The 21,647-nt window shown below is 37.5% G+C and overlaps 4 protein-coding genes across 5 annotated transcripts; 2 read left to right on the top strand and 2 right to left on the bottom strand.

The window, feature by feature from the left end:
- The first annotated feature begins 45 nt into the window (after window positions 1-45).
- On the top strand, window positions 46-1,013 carry LOC121811226 (PRA1 family protein B3-like). Its single transcript, XM_042212040.1, has one exon. The coding sequence runs from the start codon at window positions 143-145 to the stop codon at window positions 782-784; it is 642 nt and encodes a 213-aa protein (XP_042067974.1). The 5' UTR covers window positions 46-142; the 3' UTR covers window positions 785-1,013.
- Window positions 1,014-1,154: 141 nt separating this feature from the next.
- On the top strand, window positions 1,155-5,045 carry LOC121811224 (protein RETICULATA-RELATED 6, chloroplastic-like). Its single transcript, XM_042212037.1, has 6 exons — window positions 1,155-3,071; window positions 3,172-3,726; window positions 3,800-3,907; window positions 3,974-4,519; window positions 4,600-4,713; window positions 4,796-5,045. The coding sequence occupies exons 1-6, from the start codon at window positions 2,430-2,432 to the stop codon at window positions 4,922-4,924; spliced, it is 2,094 nt and encodes a 697-aa protein (XP_042067971.1). The 5' UTR covers window positions 1,155-2,429; the 3' UTR covers window positions 4,925-5,045.
- On the bottom strand, window positions 4,383-8,426 carry LOC121811225. 2 transcript variants are annotated; one of them, XM_042212039.1, is made up of 3 exons: window positions 8,224-8,426; window positions 6,124-7,968; window positions 4,383-4,507 (listed from the first exon to the last, which is right to left on the bottom strand). In XM_042212039.1, the coding sequence occupies exon 2, from the start codon at window positions 7,839-7,841 to the stop codon at window positions 6,150-6,152; it is 1,692 nt and encodes a 563-aa protein (XP_042067973.1). In that variant the 5' UTR covers window positions 7,842-7,968; window positions 8,224-8,426; the 3' UTR covers window positions 4,383-4,507; window positions 6,124-6,149. The 2 variants fall into 2 exon arrangements, with proteins under 2 accessions (XP_042067973.1, XP_042067972.1); XM_042212038.1 differs by lacking the exon at window positions 4,383-4,507 and having other exon boundaries at window positions 5,967-7,968.
- Window positions 8,427-12,915: 4,489 nt separating this feature from the next.
- Window positions 12,916-17,584, bottom strand: LOC121742313 (alpha-soluble NSF attachment protein-like). Its single transcript, XM_042135421.1, has 9 exons — window positions 17,309-17,584; window positions 16,510-16,559; window positions 16,329-16,401; window positions 16,109-16,188; window positions 15,793-15,944; window positions 14,919-15,078; window positions 14,792-14,839; window positions 14,478-14,558; window positions 12,916-13,208 (listed from the first exon to the last, which is right to left on the bottom strand). The coding sequence occupies exons 1-9, from the start codon at window positions 17,541-17,543 to the stop codon at window positions 13,128-13,130; spliced, it is 960 nt and encodes a 319-aa protein (XP_041991355.1). The 5' UTR covers window positions 17,544-17,584; the 3' UTR covers window positions 12,916-13,127.
- Between the last annotated feature and the right edge of the window lie 4,063 nt (window positions 17,585-21,647).

The raw sequence follows: 21,647 nt of genomic DNA, 5'->3' as shown, positions 1-21,647 counted from the left end.
TGCTAACATACGATAGACCAACATGACAAACAAACAAACCCTATATGTAAAACACTTTTTGGTAGCATTTGCCAAATACAAATCGAAATCCCAGCTAGAGCAGAATAAAATATCTACCAAATCTTCTCTCTCTAAACCCCAAATGGCCGCTCCGGCGACTCTCCCGATCTCTAACCCCCAATCCGAATCTCAGCCGCCGATTGCCACCCCCGCCTTCCGCGCTTTCATCTCCCGCCTCAATTCCAACATCCGCAACGCCCTCGCCCAGCGCCGCCCCTGGCTCGAGCTCCTCGACCGCTCCTCCTTCTCCCGCCCCGACTCCCTCTCCGACGCTGCCTCTCGCATCCGCAAAAACTTCTCCTATTTCCGCGTCAATTACGTCTCCCTCATCGCTCTCTCCCTCGCCCTCTCCCTCTTCTCCCATCCCCTCTCCCTCCTCGTCCTCCTCGCCCTCCTCGCCGCCTGGATCTTCCTCTACCTCTTCCGTCCCGCCGATCAGCCGCTCGTCCTCGCCGGCCGCACCTTCTCCGATCCCGAAACGTTGGGGATTCTGGTGGTTTCCACCATAGTCGTGGTCTTCCTCACCAGCGTCGGATCTCTGCTCATCTCCGCGTTGCTCCTCGGCCTCGCCGTGGTCTGCACGCACGGCGCGTTCCGGATGCCTGAGGATTTGTTTTTGGATGATCAGGAGCAGGTCAATACCGGCTTCCTCTCGTTTCTAGGCGGCGCCGCCTCCTCTGCCGCCGCGACTGCTGCTCCTACTGTTGTCGCTGCACGCGTCTGATTGTAGATCTGGTGCGGAGATCAACACACGAGGTAATATGTGGAATTGAATTGAATTTTACTCGGAAAATATATGTGATTCGTCCGTTGTTGTGATGGACATGTGTAGTTAGGGTTTCTTGTTTGCAATTCAGGATACTTTACCAATGTCTATCAATGTAGTAATTGTCTTGGATCGATTTATGTTTAATTTTTCTTTATAAATGGATTTTGCCCTTTTGAACTCTCAATGCTCTCGATGTTCTTGAAAATGAATAATTCTTGAAACTGCTTGCATTTTGGTGTATCATGTTTCACAAGGATTTTCGCTAACATTGATTAAAATAATTTCACAAGGATTTATGAAAAATAATTTAGCAAAAAAATTAGATAGATTCCACCTTATTAAAATGATCAAACTATTTGTCCCTCTCAGTTCGTTCGAGTAAAGCGATTCGTCGATGTGATCTATATTAAATATAATTTCAATTTATGCAATGTTAATATATATGATGTGTAGATTGGAGCTGTAATTAAATGTAATGTTTTACACACAATTTGAATAAAACACCCTAATAATATAACTTTACGAGATTATAGAGTCAATTGTAGTGCTATTAGTAGTATTTTATTTAATTTGAATATTAGAGCATCAACAATGGCGCCCGTCCGGGCGGAATTCCGACCGGCGTGCTGGAATTCCGCGGCGGACGTCCACCTTTGTTCATGGTATGCACAGATACGGAATTCCGCCGATGACACCGCAGTTCCGCGGCGTTATGCGGAATTCCGTCTCGACATTTCACAAACTAATTACAAATTAGGGGCAATGGAAACATTTAGCCTCACATTATTATTACACTATGAACAACACCAAAACCTTGAATTTCATGGTGAATTCGATGGGAAATGACAAATAGTCGTTGTGACGATGAAGAACATGTGGCTCAAATGCTTCATCTCATTAATTTTATTTTCTCCCAGGTTTTCTAGGTAATTTTGAGTTTTTCATCCAAGAGAGAATATGACCATAACTGATCAAAGATCCACCCTTTTTATTTGATTTCACCAAAGAAATTGCTTCTGGGCGAGATTCCCGCACGGTTGTGCATCAAACACAGCCATGTACACGGTTCGCACAATGGCTTCAACTCTGGGCGAATTGGTGACAACTCGTTGTTGTATGAGCCAGCCCTATTCGAGTTGCGGGCTAATCGGCGCACCCATGAGTTGCGGATTGCTATATAATCATGTGGACTTATACCATCGTACTAGTGGATTTAGTAGATGCAAAATCGAGAAAGTAACTCCTTTTTAATAAAAGAAGACAATAAAATCCTTCAATAATTTAATCACTAAAAATTAGGATTAGAAGGAGTAGGAGAGTGTGAAACTAATCAAATTTAAATAGTAATGTAGTACTACTTGTCTTGTGTACGATATATGAAATGAGTAGTGGTAAGTACATTATAAGGCCAAAGGCATAGTGATAGTGGTGTAACTCTTCACGCCACAAAACGAGACCAATGAGAACCAATCACCAACTACATTTATTCGCATAAAAAATGCAATCTTATACAATTAATCCCATTGGTCGGTCCTCTTTCATTTTCCTCTACATACTTGTGCAAATGCCGCATCAGCTTTAGCTCAAACGACAACACAAGATGATGAAGATGGAGCCCCGCACTTTAACCGTCAAACCTCCCGGCTTCCACTTCCCAACAAACAAACTCCCCCGCCGCCACCTCTCCTTCCACCGCGTCGTTGTCACCGCAGAATGCACCTCCCCGGCCAAGCGCCGCGACGTGCTCATCGCCCCCTTGCTCGCCCTCGGAGCGTACGCGCTCCACTCGGCCGCGGCCAAGGCGGCAGAATTAACTAAGCAGCATGTCAAGGACGAGACGATTAATTCGAGGATTTACGACGCGACAGCGATAGGAGAGCCGCTGGCGCTGGGGAAGGACAAGAGCAAGGCGTGGGAGAAGATGATGAACGCGCGGATCGTGTACCTAGGCGAGGCCGAGCAGGTCCCGACGCGAGACGACAAAGAGGTGGAGATGGAGATCGTGAGCAAGCTGAGCAAGAGATGCGCTCAAGCTGAGAGGCCCTTGTCGTTGGCCTTGGAGGCTATTCCTTGTGATTTCCAGTCCCCCCTCAATAGCTATATCGATGGCCGGATCACTGCGGACGCCCTCGTGTCTTTACTAACGCATTGGCCGTCGCAGCGCTGGCAGGAATACGAGCCTCTGCTCACTTACTGCCGCGATAATGGAGTTCCGGTTATTGCCTGTGGCCTTCCTCTTGAGGTACATTCATATATTTATGAATCAACGAACTGATATGTTTTGTGATGTCAACTGATAATTATTAATGAATCAGCTAACTGATATGGTTTAGTGGAGTTAGGTTTTGAGGACAATTCAAGGTGAAGGGGTAGGGGGGCTCTCAGAAAGTGACCGTAAGAAATATGGTCCGCCTGCAGGGTCGGGCTTCATCTCAGGGTTCCGGTCTATCTCAAGGCGATCCTCGTCATCTTCGTCGTCGTCGTCCTCTGTTGACATAAATTTCTCAAGCCCGCCTGCTCCGTTCGAGCCAAGCTCTTACTTCTCCATGCAAGCGAAAGTGGTGGAGGACTACTCCATGTCTCAGATCATTCTACAGGGCGTTACAGCCGGTGGGAGCAACGGGATGCTGGTAGTGGTGACGGGCGCCAACCATGTCGCCTACGGGGCCAGAGGGACAGGTCTACCCGCAAGAATATCAAGAAAGATCCCGAAGAAAAATCAAGTAGTGATATTGCTTGACCCTGAGCGCCAGTATATCAGGAGGGAGGGAGAAGTCCCTGTTGCGGACTTCTTGTGGTACTCGGCCGCCAGGCCCTGTAGTCGGAACTGCTTCGATCGTGCTGAAATCGCCCGAGTCATGAATGCTGCTGGAACTAGGAGAGAAGCCTTGCCTCAAGTAAGCCAACTATATATTTTTTTTTCAGACTGTCCCAAGATAGTCAAGTCATTTTCTGTTTTGGCAAAATCAGGACCTTCAAAACGGACTCGATCTTGGTCTAGTGTCCCCCGAAGTACTACAGAATTTCTTCGATCTAGAGCGATATCCTATCATCTCCGAACTGACAAACCGTTTCCAGGTAATTTGATGATTATGTTCAACTCCATTTTTGTGACGGATGTTAAGGATGTTTGATCAACAACAGGGCTTCAGAGAAAGACTACTGGCAGATCCCAAATTTCTACACAGATTGGCCATAGAAGAATCCATATCAATCACCACAGCCCTGGTAGCTCAGTACACGAGGCGCGGAGACAGATTCATCCAAGAGCTGGACTACGTTGTCACGGACACATTAAGAGGGATCGTGGTGGATTTCTTCACAGTGTGGCTCCCAGCGCCCACGCTGTCATTCCTCCCTGTCGTGGACTCTGCTGCCCCGGACAGCTTGGAAGCAGTGAAGGGCCTTTTAGGGTCCATCCCGGACAACGCTTTCCAGAAGAATCCGGTCGGGAGGGACTGGAACTTGAGCCATAGAATAGCATCAGTGGTGTTTGGTGGTCTAAAGCTGGCCGGAGTGGGATTCGTCTCCAGCATTGGCGCTGTGGTCTCGTCAAACATACTCTACCTACTTCGGAAGGTCATCAACCCAAGCTTTGCTGCGATGGAGCAGAACAAACGCTCGCCCATACTCAAATCTGCCCTCGTCTATTCAACCTTCCTCGGAACATCAGCAAATCTGCGCTATCAGGTGCGCCAAATGCGCTAGATTTATGTTATTTCTTTCAATGAATACAAATCAAACAAAATAGTTTGTTTGTGTGTGTACAGTTTATTGCAGGAATAGTGGAGCATAGGATATCGGAGGAGATCGCGGACCAGCCATTGCTAGTAAACGGGATCTCGTTTGTGGCTCGAACGATAAACTCGTACTTGGGAACGCAGGTGATATGGCATTGGAATGTTTTGTTATTGTAGACATAAAATTGAGATGATGAATGGTTGCTGATACATTGAATTTGTGCAGCAATGGATTGATTTGGCACGGTACACAGGAGTGCAGGCTTGTAAGAAGGAAGAAGAAATAGTAGTAACATCGTATCAAGTGTTAGAAGATGCTACCAACATTGATGAAGTTGAAGCCAACCAGCAATAGACTCTGTATCTTCAAAATGCCATTTCATTCTTTCACAATTTTGGCTAAGTGTACATTGAAAATGGACAACCACAGGAATACTTTCAATCAATTTTCATTAATAATAGTACATTTTATAGAATTCTTCGATTACTAGTGGTCATCATTTCTCTACCTTCCATAATGTATTTTAAATGTTTATTTTTTTATCCATGAAATAAGATGCAATATGGATCACCAAAAGTAAGTATTTTAGAATAAATGCATATTAAAAACATATAAAATATTAATTTTAAATATGAAATAAAATAAAAAAGGAAGTATAATTCAAGTAGGAAAATGTGATTATCTTGAGTAGGACGAAGAGAATATTTATTTATAAATTCAAAATAAATTAATTCTCTCCTTCTCACTCACCACAATCCCAAATCTCTCTCTCACGACATGCCATCAGCAAAGCCCCATGCATTGTGATTTTCTTTATACAAGTACGAATAACATTTATGATCTTATTTAAATTATTTTTAAAATCTAGGCATTTAATAATTATTTATCTTATTCATAACCTCAACTTTTAAGACATTTTTTTTGAATGCATCATAAATTTTAGTCAAGCAGTTGAAATCAACTAACTCGACTACTATATGTTTGGATTAATGGATTTGATTTCAAATCAATTGATATTGATCATATGCTTTGTTATTTTCAGATAAATGAATCATTTTAAGAAACTTCCTTCTGATGTCAAAGTTTCATCTCTATCAGCTAATGGACCTTCAATTCTGCAACCTCAACTCATCTAAGAAATACTCCTTCCGTCCATAAATAAATATCCCATATTTGATCGGCTTGGGTTTTAAAATTTTTTTTGACTTTGTAAAGAAAAGTGGATAGGAAAAGTTAGTGTAATATGGGTCCTAATTTTATATATTAGTTTTATAATAAAATGTGAATGGAACGAGGGGTCGACCTACCAAATATAGTAAGTGAAATGAGACATTTATTGGCGGACAAAGGGAGTACTATAAAAATAGTAGCTACTTATATAATTTTAGTTGATTTATGAGCAAGCAAGATCGATTTACTTTCAAATTTGACAGAGAAATACAGATAAAAACATGATAGTATGTGCTTCAGTTTGGAATTTAGAGAAACAATATGGCATAAAAGGAAATATACTCAAAAGTAAAACTCACACAATAACAGAGTTATTGTGTTACCTGACGATTCCAAAACTTGCACTGAGCTAATCATCTTCTCGTCGAATAACTGAGATTGTCGGTGCTGTCATCGTTTCATCCTCAACTCTTGCAGAAGATTCTTCTTCAATCAACGTGAGCTGCCTCCCGGGGCTGTTGTACTCCTTGGATAATCGGCTGGGACTAGGCGAGTTGCCCTTTGTAACACGGGATGGAGATGGGATGTTGTTCCCTAAAGGCGAAGTGGGATGAGACCGGAACTCACCACCCTCGCGATTCAATGGGGACATAGGCATATGCTCACAGTTCTTCTTGTAAAACCTGTCTTCCACGATGTCATATGCGTTCCCCGTTCTTACTTCCTGAGCCAACGAGCACCAACAGCAGAACAGCCACATGGCGCAGTCGGTCACAGCTGGTTTGCCACAGCAGAATTTCGAAGGAGGCAGATTAAATCTCTTCCTCATCTGAATTCGCCAAAACCCACCGTAGAGTAGACCAAAAACACAGAGGAATATCCCGGTGATGCCTAATGCCTCCCTAACTGTCTCGTTATCAATATTAACAGCAGCCAGGTTGAAAATCCAAAAGGGAGCCATACAAAATAGAAGAAACGTTGCGATGTGGACGTACATATTGCCAAACCCGAGTCTCTCCATATTCCATCCGAAAACACAGAAGCTACAGAAGAGTGAAAGGTATGCTAAAGAAATGTCATCCCAAAAATCAAGAATGCCTCCACTCCAACTTGGTCTTGTCTCCAGTGTTCTTCCATCGTCTCTCATCGCAAACGAGAATCTCTTTTCTAACGATTCTCTCCTAGATTGGTCTCTGCTACTACTATCCTCAGTCGTAACTGGAATTTGCATTTCCTCATCTGACTGAGTCTCATAATCTTTCCCAAGAGGGCTAAGCATAGTGTAAACTCCAGCAATTGCAGGGGCACCAATCGCGAAAGAGATACATATTCCAACACCAATGGCAGGTCGCTCCGACCTCTTGTATCCCAAGTTAAGACCACATAACGCATATTGAGCAAAGCAGTTTAAGTTCAGCAAGGCCACAACTACCATCATATGTGCCCATTCATGGGGTTTGTAAGTACCATTTTTGCAGTAAACTTTCCGGAGCTTTAGAATATCTTCTTCTCTCCATCTCAGCAGTAGTGCCAGGTGATATATTCGCTTCGGATGCTGGTATAAACACATGAGAGTGAACAAAGCATTGAGGATCTGATTATTGACTTCAAACCAAGCATCCCTCTCCGATTTCTTGGGCAGGGCATGGTTTAACATGCCAATCATGACCATGAACAAGATAGCACCGGAAACAGCAACGCAGACAATCCAAACAAAGAGCGCCATATTCATAGGATCTCTTATCCATTCTTTCCCCATTTTCACAAGGTTATTCCAGTCCATTTTACGCGAAAATATCCTATGGAAGCGCTCACGTATATGGAGACTTCCGGAAGAAGAAGGTACAGCGCGTGAAGCCTCGTCCTTCCCCTCTGCAATCCGCTGAAACCTCGCTGAAGGCGACGCTAAGTTGCCAAATTTAAGAAACCTCAGCCTTTTAGAAATAGCGGAGAAACCGCCATTGGATCCTCTCCCCGAGCTATCTTCATTTATAAGACCTCTCTGGGATGTTGAGATGTGTAGAGGTGCATGACTCTTGACTTTACCAACACTAGACTCCTCACTTCGCAAAATATCCTCACCATCACCAATTGAAACCATTTTTCTTTTTTTCTCTTGAAATCACCAAAGCATTCTTTATCTTTTACCCTTTTTCCCTTCACTGTGGCAATCAAGCTACCAAAATAAACTCAATTCATGACTGCAACTTCACTTCACCCAATATATTCTGGAAAAATATGCCAAATCAAATAGGCAAATTGAAAACCCCAACTAAAAGATGAAAACATAGAGACTAAGAGTAGGATTTCCATTCATTCAAATACTAATTGCTACAGCTCAAAAGCAAAAATAACAAACTAAATTAAACAGCTCATCACAGATAGAAACTAGATAGGAAAACTTAGCAGAAATAGCAGTACAAAAAAACAAGAAAGGAAAGGAATACAGCAATATGTAAGCAATGAATTAAAAAAAAACTCACAAATAGGGCCAAATTAAGAGAGCAAAATTTGGGTGAGATTGAAGGTGGGAATTTGAGATTGGGCAGCTACAGTTCCAGAGAAGAAAATGAAAGAATATTGATTAAACTTTAAAGTGGGATGCTTTTATTTTGGTTTTTCATCTTCTTCATCTTTCTCCTATAACTATAGCTTTTATTCCGTTGGGTCAACCGTTATCTGTCGACAACGTGCAGGTATTGGCTTTATTACATTTTATTTTAATTTATAAATTACAATTTGAATCTAAAGTGGAATCTCATATCATATGTGTGTACCTTCTTTTTTTGGAAAATTCAAGCATATTTTAATTTCTGTGTCTTGAAATCTAAAAAAACGCGTTGAAATAGTTTTTTACAGGATTAAGAAGATATTCAAACGGCATACATAATCATAAATCTAATGACAAAAAAGACTTGATTAGGGTTGATTTGATTGTGGTTTTACTAATCTAAAACACGAAACAAGAAAAGCCATTGACAATGCAAAAGCATGTTGGCCAAAGTGAATTCCACGTGGTAAATATCTGGCTTCACGTGAAATTAAGAAAGATTGTGTATAAGTTGGCAAGCGGTAGAGTAATAATGTTTGAAATTAAAGATTTTGAATTCGAGTACAAATCTTAAGCGACCCACCATTCCACCTGTCCCTAGTTAATAACGTCTGAAATTAAAGATTTTGAATTCTAAATACAAATCTCACAGGCCACCCACCACATGAATCTATGTAGTCCCTAATTTATTTGTAAGCGTGGAATAATAACGTCTGAAATTAAAGATTTTGAATTATGAGTACAAATCTCAGCCCACCCACCACATCCACCTATCTTGGTCCCTAATTTGTTTGAATAGAATACTAATACTAATATAGGGCATACAAAAGTTGACTTTCAATTTCAGACTAAACAATTTTGGTAGAGTTTTTATATAGTTTTAAACTTTTAGTTGTGTGTTTTGTGTACAATTTAGCTTATGTGGATAGTATGCCTTCAAGTCTTTATTTCAGCTTTAAAAATTAGTCCATAAGTTTGATGAATTGCACTAATAACGGATTTGAGAGTTGAACCTAAATAATAAGACAAAATTACTAAGCTATCCTACAACTTTCTCACTCTCAATATGTTCATACATATATTCCTGAAACTATTTTAATCCGTACAAAATTTAAATGGTATTCTATATTTTACACCAAACATTAATTTAAAATAGCGTGAATTTTTATCTAAATTATCAAACACACCAACTGGAATTTTTTTTTCTTGTTTTGGGAGAAAATATATTAGTGGTTCTTAGGAACAAATTCATTTTTTATTTAAAATATGCCTTAAGCAAATGTGTAATTAAAGAATTATGCGTGTGTAATGTGTAATTGGAATACGCATTCGAATGCGCAAACTTAAATACGCATTTCGAGAATGCATGACTCATTTATATATAATGGGGGTGTTCGGTTTGTAAGATTGTATATCAGGATTAAATAAGTTGTGTGTTTGGTTTATATGATTAAATTCTACAACTCAATCCTAGATGGATTATCATGTGATAATTAGTCATAATCAACTCCTCTAACTAAAGTAATCTTACTACATAATACTAGATTATGTCTTAATATTATTTTACCTAGGAAATCGAACACACTATGGTCATATCACTCCACTTTTGGAAATAACATTTAACTATTGACAAATTTTGTAGCAAATTCTTTATAGCTTTTGGTCATATTTTTGTTTATTTGTGCATGATATTTCAGCAATTGTTTAATATTATCATTTTCTAGTTGAAATTTGTAATACTATAGAATATTCTTTTAGATCTAGGTTTAAGAATTACTTCCTTCGTTCCATGTTATTGAAGGGTTTATTCTAAGCACAGAGGTATAAGAAAAGTGTGTTTAATAGATTGTATGAAAACAAAATAATATTCCTTGTCTTACTAAATGTGAAGCATTTGCTTTCGTCAGGAGATCTTATATGTTTTGTTTTGTGAGTTAAACAGAGAGAATAAAGTATAGATTATATTGTTTCTATTTTAGAAAATGTCACTTCTAGTGGGATAACTCAAAAAGGTATTGTAAGGGGACTTAGCCGATTGGATTGTCCCCAATTAAAAACTTACATGTGTTCACTGCAGGTGTACACGGAATACACAGGGGGACAGAGAGAAAAATTTTCAGTGGACTAATCCTGATATGGTATACTTTACGAATAAGATTTTGACAACTAGATATATACATGGCCTACATCTCCCTCTATAAACACACATGGCTGCACAAATATAGAAATTTTGCATGTCCCATACATAACACAATATCAATATATACACACATTAATTACGCTATATTTAATACACTTAAATCTTTCCCATTAAATAAAGATTGTGGATAAAAATTTACATACGTATATAGTCATCACCAATATACACGGCAGGAAGTATTTTTTATTGCAAGCACTGCCTATAGTAATATTTAATGGGATTGTTCTTTTCTTATTGCTTTGCACAATATGACTATTGAATGAATGATATTATTTTCATGGCACCTTAATTGGATAATATTTATATTCTATGCTAAATTTTAAAGATAGTTAATAAAATTAAGTTGATCTATTTTTTTTTATTATTATATTAGATTTTCGTCGGTATACCATAAAAAAACACTATAAACAAAACCGAGTGAGCGATTGTTATAGTAAATAAGAATTAAATTTAAAATAAAAATAAATAAAACTATTATTCTCAAATTGATCCCCAACCATAAAGTTTAATCATATCAAAATTATTCGACAGTTATTACATAAAACATTTTCAAAAATAAAATAGTTTCAAAGAGTTTTGTGATGACTTTAAATTTGAACTAAGTAGTATTAATTTTTTTATGAAATTGTTTTATGTTAGCAATAAAAAGTACTTCCCGCCATATAAATTGGTGATGTACATATACTTGTGTGAATTTTTCTCCACAATCTTATTTGAAGTGAAAGATTTAAATGCATTGAATTTTTTCTCCACAATCTTATTTGAAGTGAAAGATTTAAATGCATTGAATATAGGTAATTAATGCTTGTATATATGGATATTTGAGTTGTATATGGGACACACAAAACTTCCACAACCTTGTGTTTATAGGTAGAAGTGTGGTCCAGTTGTCAAAATCTTATTGATAGGGCATACTACATCAGTTTTCTATGGTGGTATGCCTAGTCCACTGAATTTTTTCTCTGTTCGCCTCCGTCTTGGGCATTTAAATACATCCATATCTTCTTATTCCACATTCTTCAAGAGATATATTCATTCTAAAAATATAACACGGAATGGTCTTCCGCGCCACATATAGGGGTGGGGAATATACTAAAATACCGCACTTACCGTACTGAAAAAATACCGAAATACCGCATTTACCGTACTGAAAATACCATTTTTTTTGGTATATCGAAAGATTTCGGTATGGTAACGATATCAATTTTCCTATACCGAATATTCGGTATATACCATAGATTCAGTATATCGCGGTATACCGAATCCTCAGTGTATACCGAAAAATATGTATATGTTGTCATATTATATACTCCCTCCGTCCCCTAAAAATAGGAACTTTTGAAACGGCACGGGTTTTAATGCAAAAATTGGTAAAATAAAAGAGATAGAAAGAAAAGTGTGTTAGTGGAAAAATGGGCTCCACCTCATTAGTGAGAATTTTTTCCTAAAATAGAAAGTTTCTATTTATAAGAGACGAACCAAAAAAGAAAGAGTTTCTATTTTTAGGGGAATACTCTCTCTGTCCCATAATAGATGTCACACTTTACTTTTTAGTTTGTCCCACAAAAGATATCACATTTCATTTTTTGGAAAAAACTCCTCTCAAATTAATATAAATATAATATTTTCTTTGTCCATCTAACACCTAAAAGATCACCTAAAATCATGTGTCATTACCCAAGTGTGTCATCTATTATGGGACGGATGTAGTACATTATATTTAATATATTTACATATAAAATAGAATTAAAAGGAAAAAAATCTCTGAAAATCCTGCTTTTTAAATAGTGCATATAAAATAGATTTTTTTTTTCTTAACCGTATTATGGTATGCCGTACCAATATTCGGTATACTGTAAAAGTGTGGCATACTGCAATAACGACAAGATAATGGTATCAAAAATTAACCATATCGAATTTTCAGTATACCGAAAATTCGATATGGTATCAGTATGATATTTTGTCAAAGTTAAGTTTTCGATACGGTATACAGTATGGCAGTCTCGGTACGATATACCGTACCAAACCATCCTGGACCACATAACATTCAAGTAATTCTATAGTACCAACTCACAAAATAACATTACTATACCTAACTAAATTTAATAAATCTACACAACAATCAAGCAAAAATAATTTCAAATTCAATTACCACAAAATCCAACTTTTTTCCAAATACCTGAATGTGGAAAATGCGACTACATAACAACAATAACAGACTTAATGTATCGCCCCAAAACCATCGTCCGTATTTTGCGTATCTGAGTAAAAATAATGCATTCAGTTTTTTGGTTGTGATTTGGTTTCTCTATAGTTCAAAACCATACACAATCTCCAAGTAACTTGTAGATATCAAAACTCCCTACACTTCATCGACGAAATATATCAATGTAATCATAATCTCGTAACCACGGGATGCAGCAATTCAATAGCAGAATCAATGTTCCCTCCAGGATGAAAATCAAAAACATGAAATGGTATATTAGTTACAAAAATCATGGTCACGGATCTCGCAAACACTTTAACACCAAACAAGATAGTAGTATCATTCTTATAGTACACACACAATCCCCATACAGCAAACCCACAACATAAGCATCAGAAGAAACTCATAGTCTTGGATAAATCCACACAACTCAAGTAAGATCATCTTCCTCCATCTCTTTTGCCTTCAAGGCCTCCTTTACTCTTAATAAAAGTGTTGTCTTCCAAGCATCCTACATCCCCAACCCCCAACAGAGAATTAATAAACCACTTTTTCAAAGCAAAATGCATTCACATGCTATAACCCTATATGGAAAATATACAAAATCTGAAGTCTAGGCATAAACATATGATGGAATGTGTAGAAACTAGAATGCCTTTTTACACACATTAACTAGAGTAATTGATCCAGTGAATAGTAACTTTGTTTCATGTAAAGCAACATAGCAATCAATGGTAAGGGAAAATAGATGGAAGCCATTCGTGTTAATCATAGACTTTTAGGAAAGATAAATAAAGCTTAAAACAAATACTCCCTCCGTCCATTGTGGGAGTCCCGGTTTACCATTTTTGGGTGTCCCACTTTAGGAGTCCCGGTTGGAATATTCCATAAATGGTATTAGGCCACATATTCCACTAACATTTTATTATAAAACTAATATAAACATTCCACTATCTTTTTTCACCAACTTTTCTTTACATTTCTTAAAACCCGTGTCGAACTCAACTGGGACTCCTAAAGTAGGACGGATGGAGTAATAATGATGATATATGCATCAACCATAACAATTTCGCAGTAAATAATACTTCCTCCGTCCACCATTAGGAGTCTCATTTCTTGGCGGCACGAGTTTTAAGAAATATTAAGAAAAGTGGATGGAAAAAAGTTAGTGGAATTGGGGTCCCACTAGTATATATTAGTTTTAAATGAAATGTGAGTGGAATGAGTTAGTGGAAGGTGAGACCATACCATTTATGGTAGAAGTGAACCGGGACTCCTATTTGCGGACGGAAGGAGTACTTGATTCTCTACCAGCGATTAGTGACAAATATCCAGTCCTTATAAACTAAGATTTGTTTAGATGACTTTCATCCTTTTAACTGTATTTCTTAGGTTGTCTTTCGATCCTGTTCATTATATTTATTTCACTCTCTCGATCCTCCCTCAGAATCCCAAGATAGGGATAAGAAAAACTACATGATAGGGATAAGAAAAACTACTACATGATAACAATTACCAACATAAAATTAAATGAACAAGTCCGAGTTCTCACTGTATGGAGCCTATGAGGCATATAGAAGCCAAGCTTTAATGTAAGGTATTAAGAGTAATTATCATGCAAATAATACATTAAAAGATTACATTAAGCAACTATTGGAGCTACGTAAAGGGCGCATATGCCCATGGTTTAAAACAAAGAAGGGTGTTCAAAAGCTGAGTATAAGTATAAAAAGGGTAGGGGGGACAAAAATCAAGTCCGGATAAATGAAAATACACTTACCAGCGGGGTCATGCTATCAAATTCCTTAACAGCATCAGTAAATTTAGCAACATCTTCCTCATCAATAGCAGCTGCTAAATCCTGTAATCAACATACACACCAAGTCATTTTCAGGTCAAGCAATAACTTTTGGAGGGGCTAGCAAATTCACATAAAGATATATAGATCAAGAGCTACAACATGATAGATGAATATGCAACACAAGTTTACAGATGGAAATTCTAGTTTCCGAAAGTGGAAGATGTGGAGATAGAAAAGTTAAGAGAGTTCGAAAAAAGAATATTGAATGTAATGCTTTAGCAGCCACGACATACCGCAAGCAATTTGTACTCTCGTGTTCCAGAAAATGTAGGATCCAATTCCTACAAACACAGAAAATATGGTTATCCCACGCATCCAAACAGAAAGAGTGTTGTAAATGGTACAAAAAACAAGATGAACCTGGTATCTCTCCAATGCCTTGTTTATCGCAACAACATCACCTTTGCAAAGCTGGCAAATACCAGCATTGAGGAGGTGCCCTTTGACTCCATATTTCAGCAAGTTATTGTTGAGACTCTGTCGTGCTATCTCTTCAAAAATATCAATAGCCTTTTGGTATCTGAGAAAAAGTCCGAACATGAAGCTCGAATCATACTAGCTAAACCTTAGCATATATAGAAGTAAAAGACCTTCAAAGCTAGCCTATAAAACCCTGAAACCCTTTTCTCTGGCTTATCCGGAATGCTAGATCATGCTAATTGTTTAACAGGGAATAACCTCAATACATACCGTCATATCCAACACAAAAGAACATAAAAAAACCATGATATTATTTTATCCTTCTTCAGTGAATTGTATTTTGCAATTTCAACACATTGCCATATCCAAAGTCTCTAAGACCATACAAATAAGCTTCTTCAAACAACCTCTTGATTCAAGAATTAAATGTATGGGCTATGGGGTGAACCATAGAACAAAGTGCAGGCAAGTAGACGAAACTCAGCAAAATCGTGATGCCAAGGCTCACATAAACCACAGATGTGGTTAGTTGGCAGTAATGCTTTCATGTGATACTATAATTTGTGTTTTTAAAGATGATTAATAGCAAAAAACTTTAATTTTTCATATCAGCCAATTGCATCTAGTTGCAAAAGACAGTTGGGGTGTGTTCATAATTTATATGACTAGAAAAGTGACATGCGGGCAGAACCAGATAGGAAATATTCATGACGCATAAATACAAATTTAAAACAGACACTGATGATTTTTATATAAGCATATAAAACTGGGGATGGCAGCGCTTGATTATGCAGAGAGCAGAGGCAAACTTAACTGTTCCAATTGAGCAGCGAATTGAGAAACTTTCTGCTTGCATTGATTGGCTGATGTTGTTACGTCTTCACTTTGGAAGAGATCGGCAGCTCTTTCATAATAAACAATAGCCTGCTCAAAGTTCTGTTCCTGCTCATACAGTTCAGCTATTTCCTGCAAAGCAAAAATGTCTGGTCATTTTCATCCAAAAAACTAACTAACATCATTGGCAGAAGAATAAAATCTTCATCCATATCTAACAATAAGCAGCAGAACTTGACTGCTAACAAAAGGTCATGTTTCACAATTGAAACACACATACTTCTAAGATTTTTTACCTTGTAATATCTGGCAGACATATTAAGCCTTCCAATATCAAGAAACAAATTTACAGATTGCTCGAGACATGATATCGACTCTGTAAAAATATGAATGTCAGTTATGGCCAGGTGGCTTCATTTCTACAAAATGAAACAATAGAAAAGATGGGAACTACATACTATAAAATGTAACATGCCTAGTTAAACTAAATGCCAATTGTTGCTAATTTAAAAATACCTCTTATATTGGACTTTTTGTAGCAATGGGCAGCATCAGCATATGAAGCAGCAGCTTCATGCTTGCTATCCAACTGAAAACAGAAATACAAGGAAACACATTTACCAAAATTAAAATCAGATGGGGGACAGAAAAAGTGACCTTGCAGCAGAGCGCAAGACGCACTCCTAGAGAAACTTACCTTCAAGTGGCAGTTAGCCAGCTTAACATACACTGCTCCGGCCTGATCCCCTGATAAAGAAAACCCCAATTTTATGCATAACCAAAACTGGTAGGAAACTATTTTCCGAGATAAATGAGGACATTTCCTGAAGCCTCTAAAGATTTGTGATTTCCTTTCCTTTTTTCAAAAAAGAAGCTTTTAAGAAAAATCAAAACTACTGAAATGCATCAGACTGAATGTAATCATAATTCGCAAACAATAAACATAACAGAAAACTGATTAAGCTCGCATTCTGATATCATAATATTCAAAAGTTGCAAAATTACAAATGAGAGGCCCCAATGAATAATGCTGTGCATAGACCAGGATAAAGGAAGCCAATGAGTAGATGATGAAAGTTACCTTCAACCATTAGAAATAAAAAAAAATCTTCACAGTAATTTTGATGAAAACACAAATTAAAGTTAGCACAGGATAGTTTAGAAAGTTACCCCTTGAACTGGATTTGCTTTATTTCACAATTCAATTGTGCAAACTATCGAAGTATCAGCACTTAACAATCCGAAAAGGAGTAAATACAAAAACCCGCAAGTCATCCCCCACTAAATTTTAGATCCAGAAGGAGGATTTACAGCAATCGGATTCGTATCCATCGAAATCACGAAGAATTAATTTTTTCTTCCACTTATAATCCAGATGAAGAAAAATGAACGGAAGGGATTTATATCAAACCACACAAAATCGGGACTTTGCAAGTTGATCGATGAATAGAAATCACAGGGAAGAAATTATGCATCCGGAAAATTGAATTGCTTACATGATTTGGCAAGCTTATAGGAATTGGCAGCTTTTTCGAACAAATCGGAGGCGTCTTCATACTTGTGGCCGAAAAAGGCCCAGCCGCTGAGCTTCTTCTCGGCTTTTTTCTCGAAGTCTTCGCCCTTTGCAGTGGGATCGCCCATTGTTTTTCCCCCTTTTTGGTTCTTCACCGAAATCGTGGGTTTGGTTTGGTTTATGTTGCTGGATTTTGAAGGAAAATGAGGATATATCATAAAATAATTTTCAATGTTGCCTTTGTCTTCAGCGTTGACCAAAGAGAAATCGCAGCAAGATTCAGTCAGCTTTGAACCCATTGTAGATTTGGGTTTAATAAAAGTTACTTAAAGTTATAACTGTGCCATCAATTCTACTTTTATTCCTTATGCTAATAATTAGATTAATGAAATATAGAATTAATTAATTAAATAATAATTATTACAGATATTTAGTAAGGGCGTTCCAACAAAATAATAAAAAAGGAAAATACATGAGAGTGATCAAGAGGATTAATATTGTTATATTAAAACATTCTCTTTTCAAAATTAATAATCTTTATTGCAAATTCAACACAAATATCAGTCTTAGTAACAAATACTTCCTCAGTATGTACACTCTCATTTTTACTCAGTTTTAAGAAATTATTTAATATTATGAAAAAAATGGGAAATGAGTTAGTGGAATGTTGACCTCATTTTTATATATTCCCTCCGTTTTTTTAAAATAGCAACTCTTTCCATTTTAGTCCGTCCTTTAAAAATAGCAATTTTCAAACTTTCTATTTCAGGAAATCTTTACACCCCTATACATCAATTTATTTACCACTTATACCACTACAATTAACAACTTAAAGTGGACCACATGATCCACTAACATTAATTCCATTACTTTTTTTTCTCTCTATCTTACTTTACCAATTTTTCTCTCCATCTCTCTTACTTTACTAATTTTTCTCACCCTCACTCTTACTTTACCAAATTGTGCATTAAAACCCGTACCGTTTCAAACCTCCCTATTTTTAAAAAAATGAAGGGAGTATTGATTAATAGAATGCGTGTGTAATGTGTTAAGTGAATGATGAGGTCCATTTACTTAGAATGGAAAAAGTAAATGGGACTTTGAATCGCGGACACCCTGAAATGGCAAAATAAGACATTATTTAACGGAGTGAGGAAATAACACAAATTTAAGTGCAAATTTAATAAAAGGAGGTATCCAATACGGGCTTGTTGTGAAAGATTTTTATGTCATGTTTGATTGTCAGGATTTTGTTTGAAAATATAATCTGATTCCTTACTTTTTAAAATTATGTGTTTGTTTTGATTTTTTAATCTAATTAGGAAAGTAATCATAATCCTGAAAACAAACAAGTAGTACAACAAAGTCTTAACAATTATTACATTATAAACTAAAAATTAATCAACAAAATCATAATAATTTTTTTTTGAAATTATAAATTTTAGAGTGAACTGCATGAAATATCCCTAACTTTTGCACTTGTTACACCCGTGACCCCTAACAAAAAAAATAGCACCAAAGGGGCCTAAAAAATATACAATCACAAACCATGTGTTTTTAGCCATTTTTCGGATGAAAATGCTCAAATGACTTAAAGGGCAATTTTGTCTAATGACTGTCAAACCTGCACCGAGGCATTCACAAACCGGAACCGGCGCCGATGGTTCGGCGGTTCAAGCGGGCCGGTCCATGTTCAAAAAAAGCGTGAACCGTAACCGGCGGTTCAGCGGTTCCAACGGTAGGATTCCGGCTAGGGCGTAGGTTTTCAGGCTAGGTGTGCAGAAAAACCGGTGGTTTCTGCCGAGAACCGCCAGTTTCCAACGGTCCCGGACCTTTTTCAGGTGGCAGCGTATAGGTGGCAGTGTATAGGCTTGAAAACCGGTCAGAAACCGCCGGTTTTCGGCCAGAAACCGTGGACTGAACCGCCGGTTCAGGAGGTAAACCGACCGAAATTTGAAATTTAAATTTTTTTATTTCTTCCAATTTTACTCCTATAAATACCCCACTTCCCCCATCATTTTTACTCACCCCATTCTTGTGTTAACAAGAATTTCCTTCTCAATCTCAATTTCTCTATTCTCTATCTTCATTCTCTCTAATTGCTCAAGTTGTTTACTACTATATTTGTTGTTGTGTTCGTAATTTACCATTTATTCAATACTCCATATTCCATACTACTTTCATTTTGCATTATGTCTTCTTCTCGTGGTGGACCGGGATGTGGTGATCGGGGCAAAGGAATTGCCCAAGATCAAAGTAGTCGTCCCCAAAGATCAAAGCAACCTAGTCGTCGAGAAGTTATGGAAGAGGTTTCCCGAGTGGCGGCTGAACGCATGCAAGTAAGTTCTAAAAAATAAAATTATTTTTACAATTCATAATATCATAAGATTAAGTTTTTTTTTATTTTTTTGTGTTCCTAATTAAAACTTCAACTTATATAATATTTATAGATAGAAGAAGATCATAAGACCGCCATGCTACTCGCTGAAATGCATCAAGGTGAGGGGAGGGGCGGTGGTAGTTCCCAACAACAAGATGACGAGTACGACGTGTCTATATCGTCGGACTCGGACAACAATGATGATAGATCTCATTCTCGTATTCCGTCTAGCACCGGCGGAAATGAGGACATGCCTCCCCCTCCACCCACTAAAAAAGCATTGAAATCTGATATTTTTGTTAAACACTACAAGAAGGTCCCGGAGGTAATTCCAAGTCCTAATGATCCGCTCTCTCAAGAAGAGACATCGGCGTTTCATGCATATTGTAACTATTGTGATAAAGTCTACAAATTTGCGAGTGGTGGGGGATATGGCACCCTCCGTCGTCATTTGGTGACAAAGCATCCGGTAGAATGTGGCACTGCCGCTACCCAAACCCAACTAAACTTCCAACCTGATGGCTCAGGTTCGTTAGGTACGCAACTTTTTAAATATGATCCTAAAATTTTTGCTGGCGTTATGACTATATGGGCTGCAATGAAGCATTTTCCTTTTAATGTTTATGATGACAAAAAAATTGAGGTTACTATGAAAAGTGGTTTGAACGTAGCTGTCAAAAGAGTAGGTCGAATGACCGTTCAACGATCTACCGTTCGATAATGTTTGGAGAAAAAAGTTGAATTATCACATTTGCTCAGATGTATGAACTGATTGTTTTAATAGACATTCATACATGGGCATTACGGTTCACTTTGTGGACAATAGTTGGACTTTGAACAAGCGTTTGATTGGTTTTAGAGAATTTGAGACACCACACACTGCACCCGAAATTGCTTCTTTAATTATTCAAGTTTTGAATGAATTTCAATTATGCAATAAGATATTTTCTGTTGGTTTTGATAATGCAACTGCTAACACTGCAAGTATTAATGACTTGATTGTGGCTTGTGCTCCGGTTATTGGTGGTAAGTATTTTCATCAAAGAAGCATATGTCATATTTTGAATTTATGTGTACAAGATGTGCTTGAATTATGGCAAAAGCATGTTAGTCCTATTAGAACTGCAATTAGATTAAACCATCAAAAGTCACATATTGCCAAAGCTTGGAAGAAGTATTGCCATCAAAGGAAGGGAAGATATACGAATTTTATCATGGATGCGTCTCATAGATGGAATTCGACATATGGTTGTCTGAATTCTACTTTGGCGCATAAAGATTTTTTGTGTGATTTTTTTAGAACCTATCCCATTTCTGATTTATCTTTGTCGCACAGTTGTTGGGATCATAGCGTGAGTTTATTTAAATTGTTCAAATATTTCAAAAGTGCGACTATTGAATTATCGGGTGTTTATTATTGCACTGTTGTTCGTGTTTTAGAGCATTGCATGTATATATTACTTGGTTTTAAAAGTGCGATGAAAAATGCTTGCTCTTCTCCTGAATTGATGTGTGTTTTATATTATATGATTGACAAATGACTTAAGTATTTCAGTGAGATTCCAACGGTGTTTTTTATTGCAAGTCTTGGATCCAAAATGGAAATTAGCCGGTACCTCCAGGATTTTAGATTTTTATTATAACAATTTGAGTTCTATTGATCTTGGTCCACTTCAAGCATTGCAAGCGGATACCAATGACCAATGGGGAGTAAACCTAACCGAAACATTTCAAATAAACCTCCCGGACCGGTCAATTGTCCAACAAACCTTCGAGTTTAACTTGCCTGCTCTCTACACCGAATATGAAACAAAGTATAACAGTACCCACCAAGTCAGAAGACCTACCACTCCTCAACAACAAAATTTTGGCTTCGCATTTCAAACTGATTATGATGACCCCGACGTGCAATCCTAATTAGCCGACCTATACAGCTACAGCA

Source organism: Salvia splendens, chromosome 7 (genome assembly GCF_004379255.2).
Source record: "Salvia splendens isolate huo1 chromosome 7, SspV2, whole genome shotgun sequence".
Lineage (NCBI taxonomy): Eukaryota > Viridiplantae > Streptophyta > Magnoliopsida > Lamiales > Lamiaceae > Salvia > Salvia splendens.
This window is presented reverse-complemented; position numbering and strand designations above follow the sequence as displayed.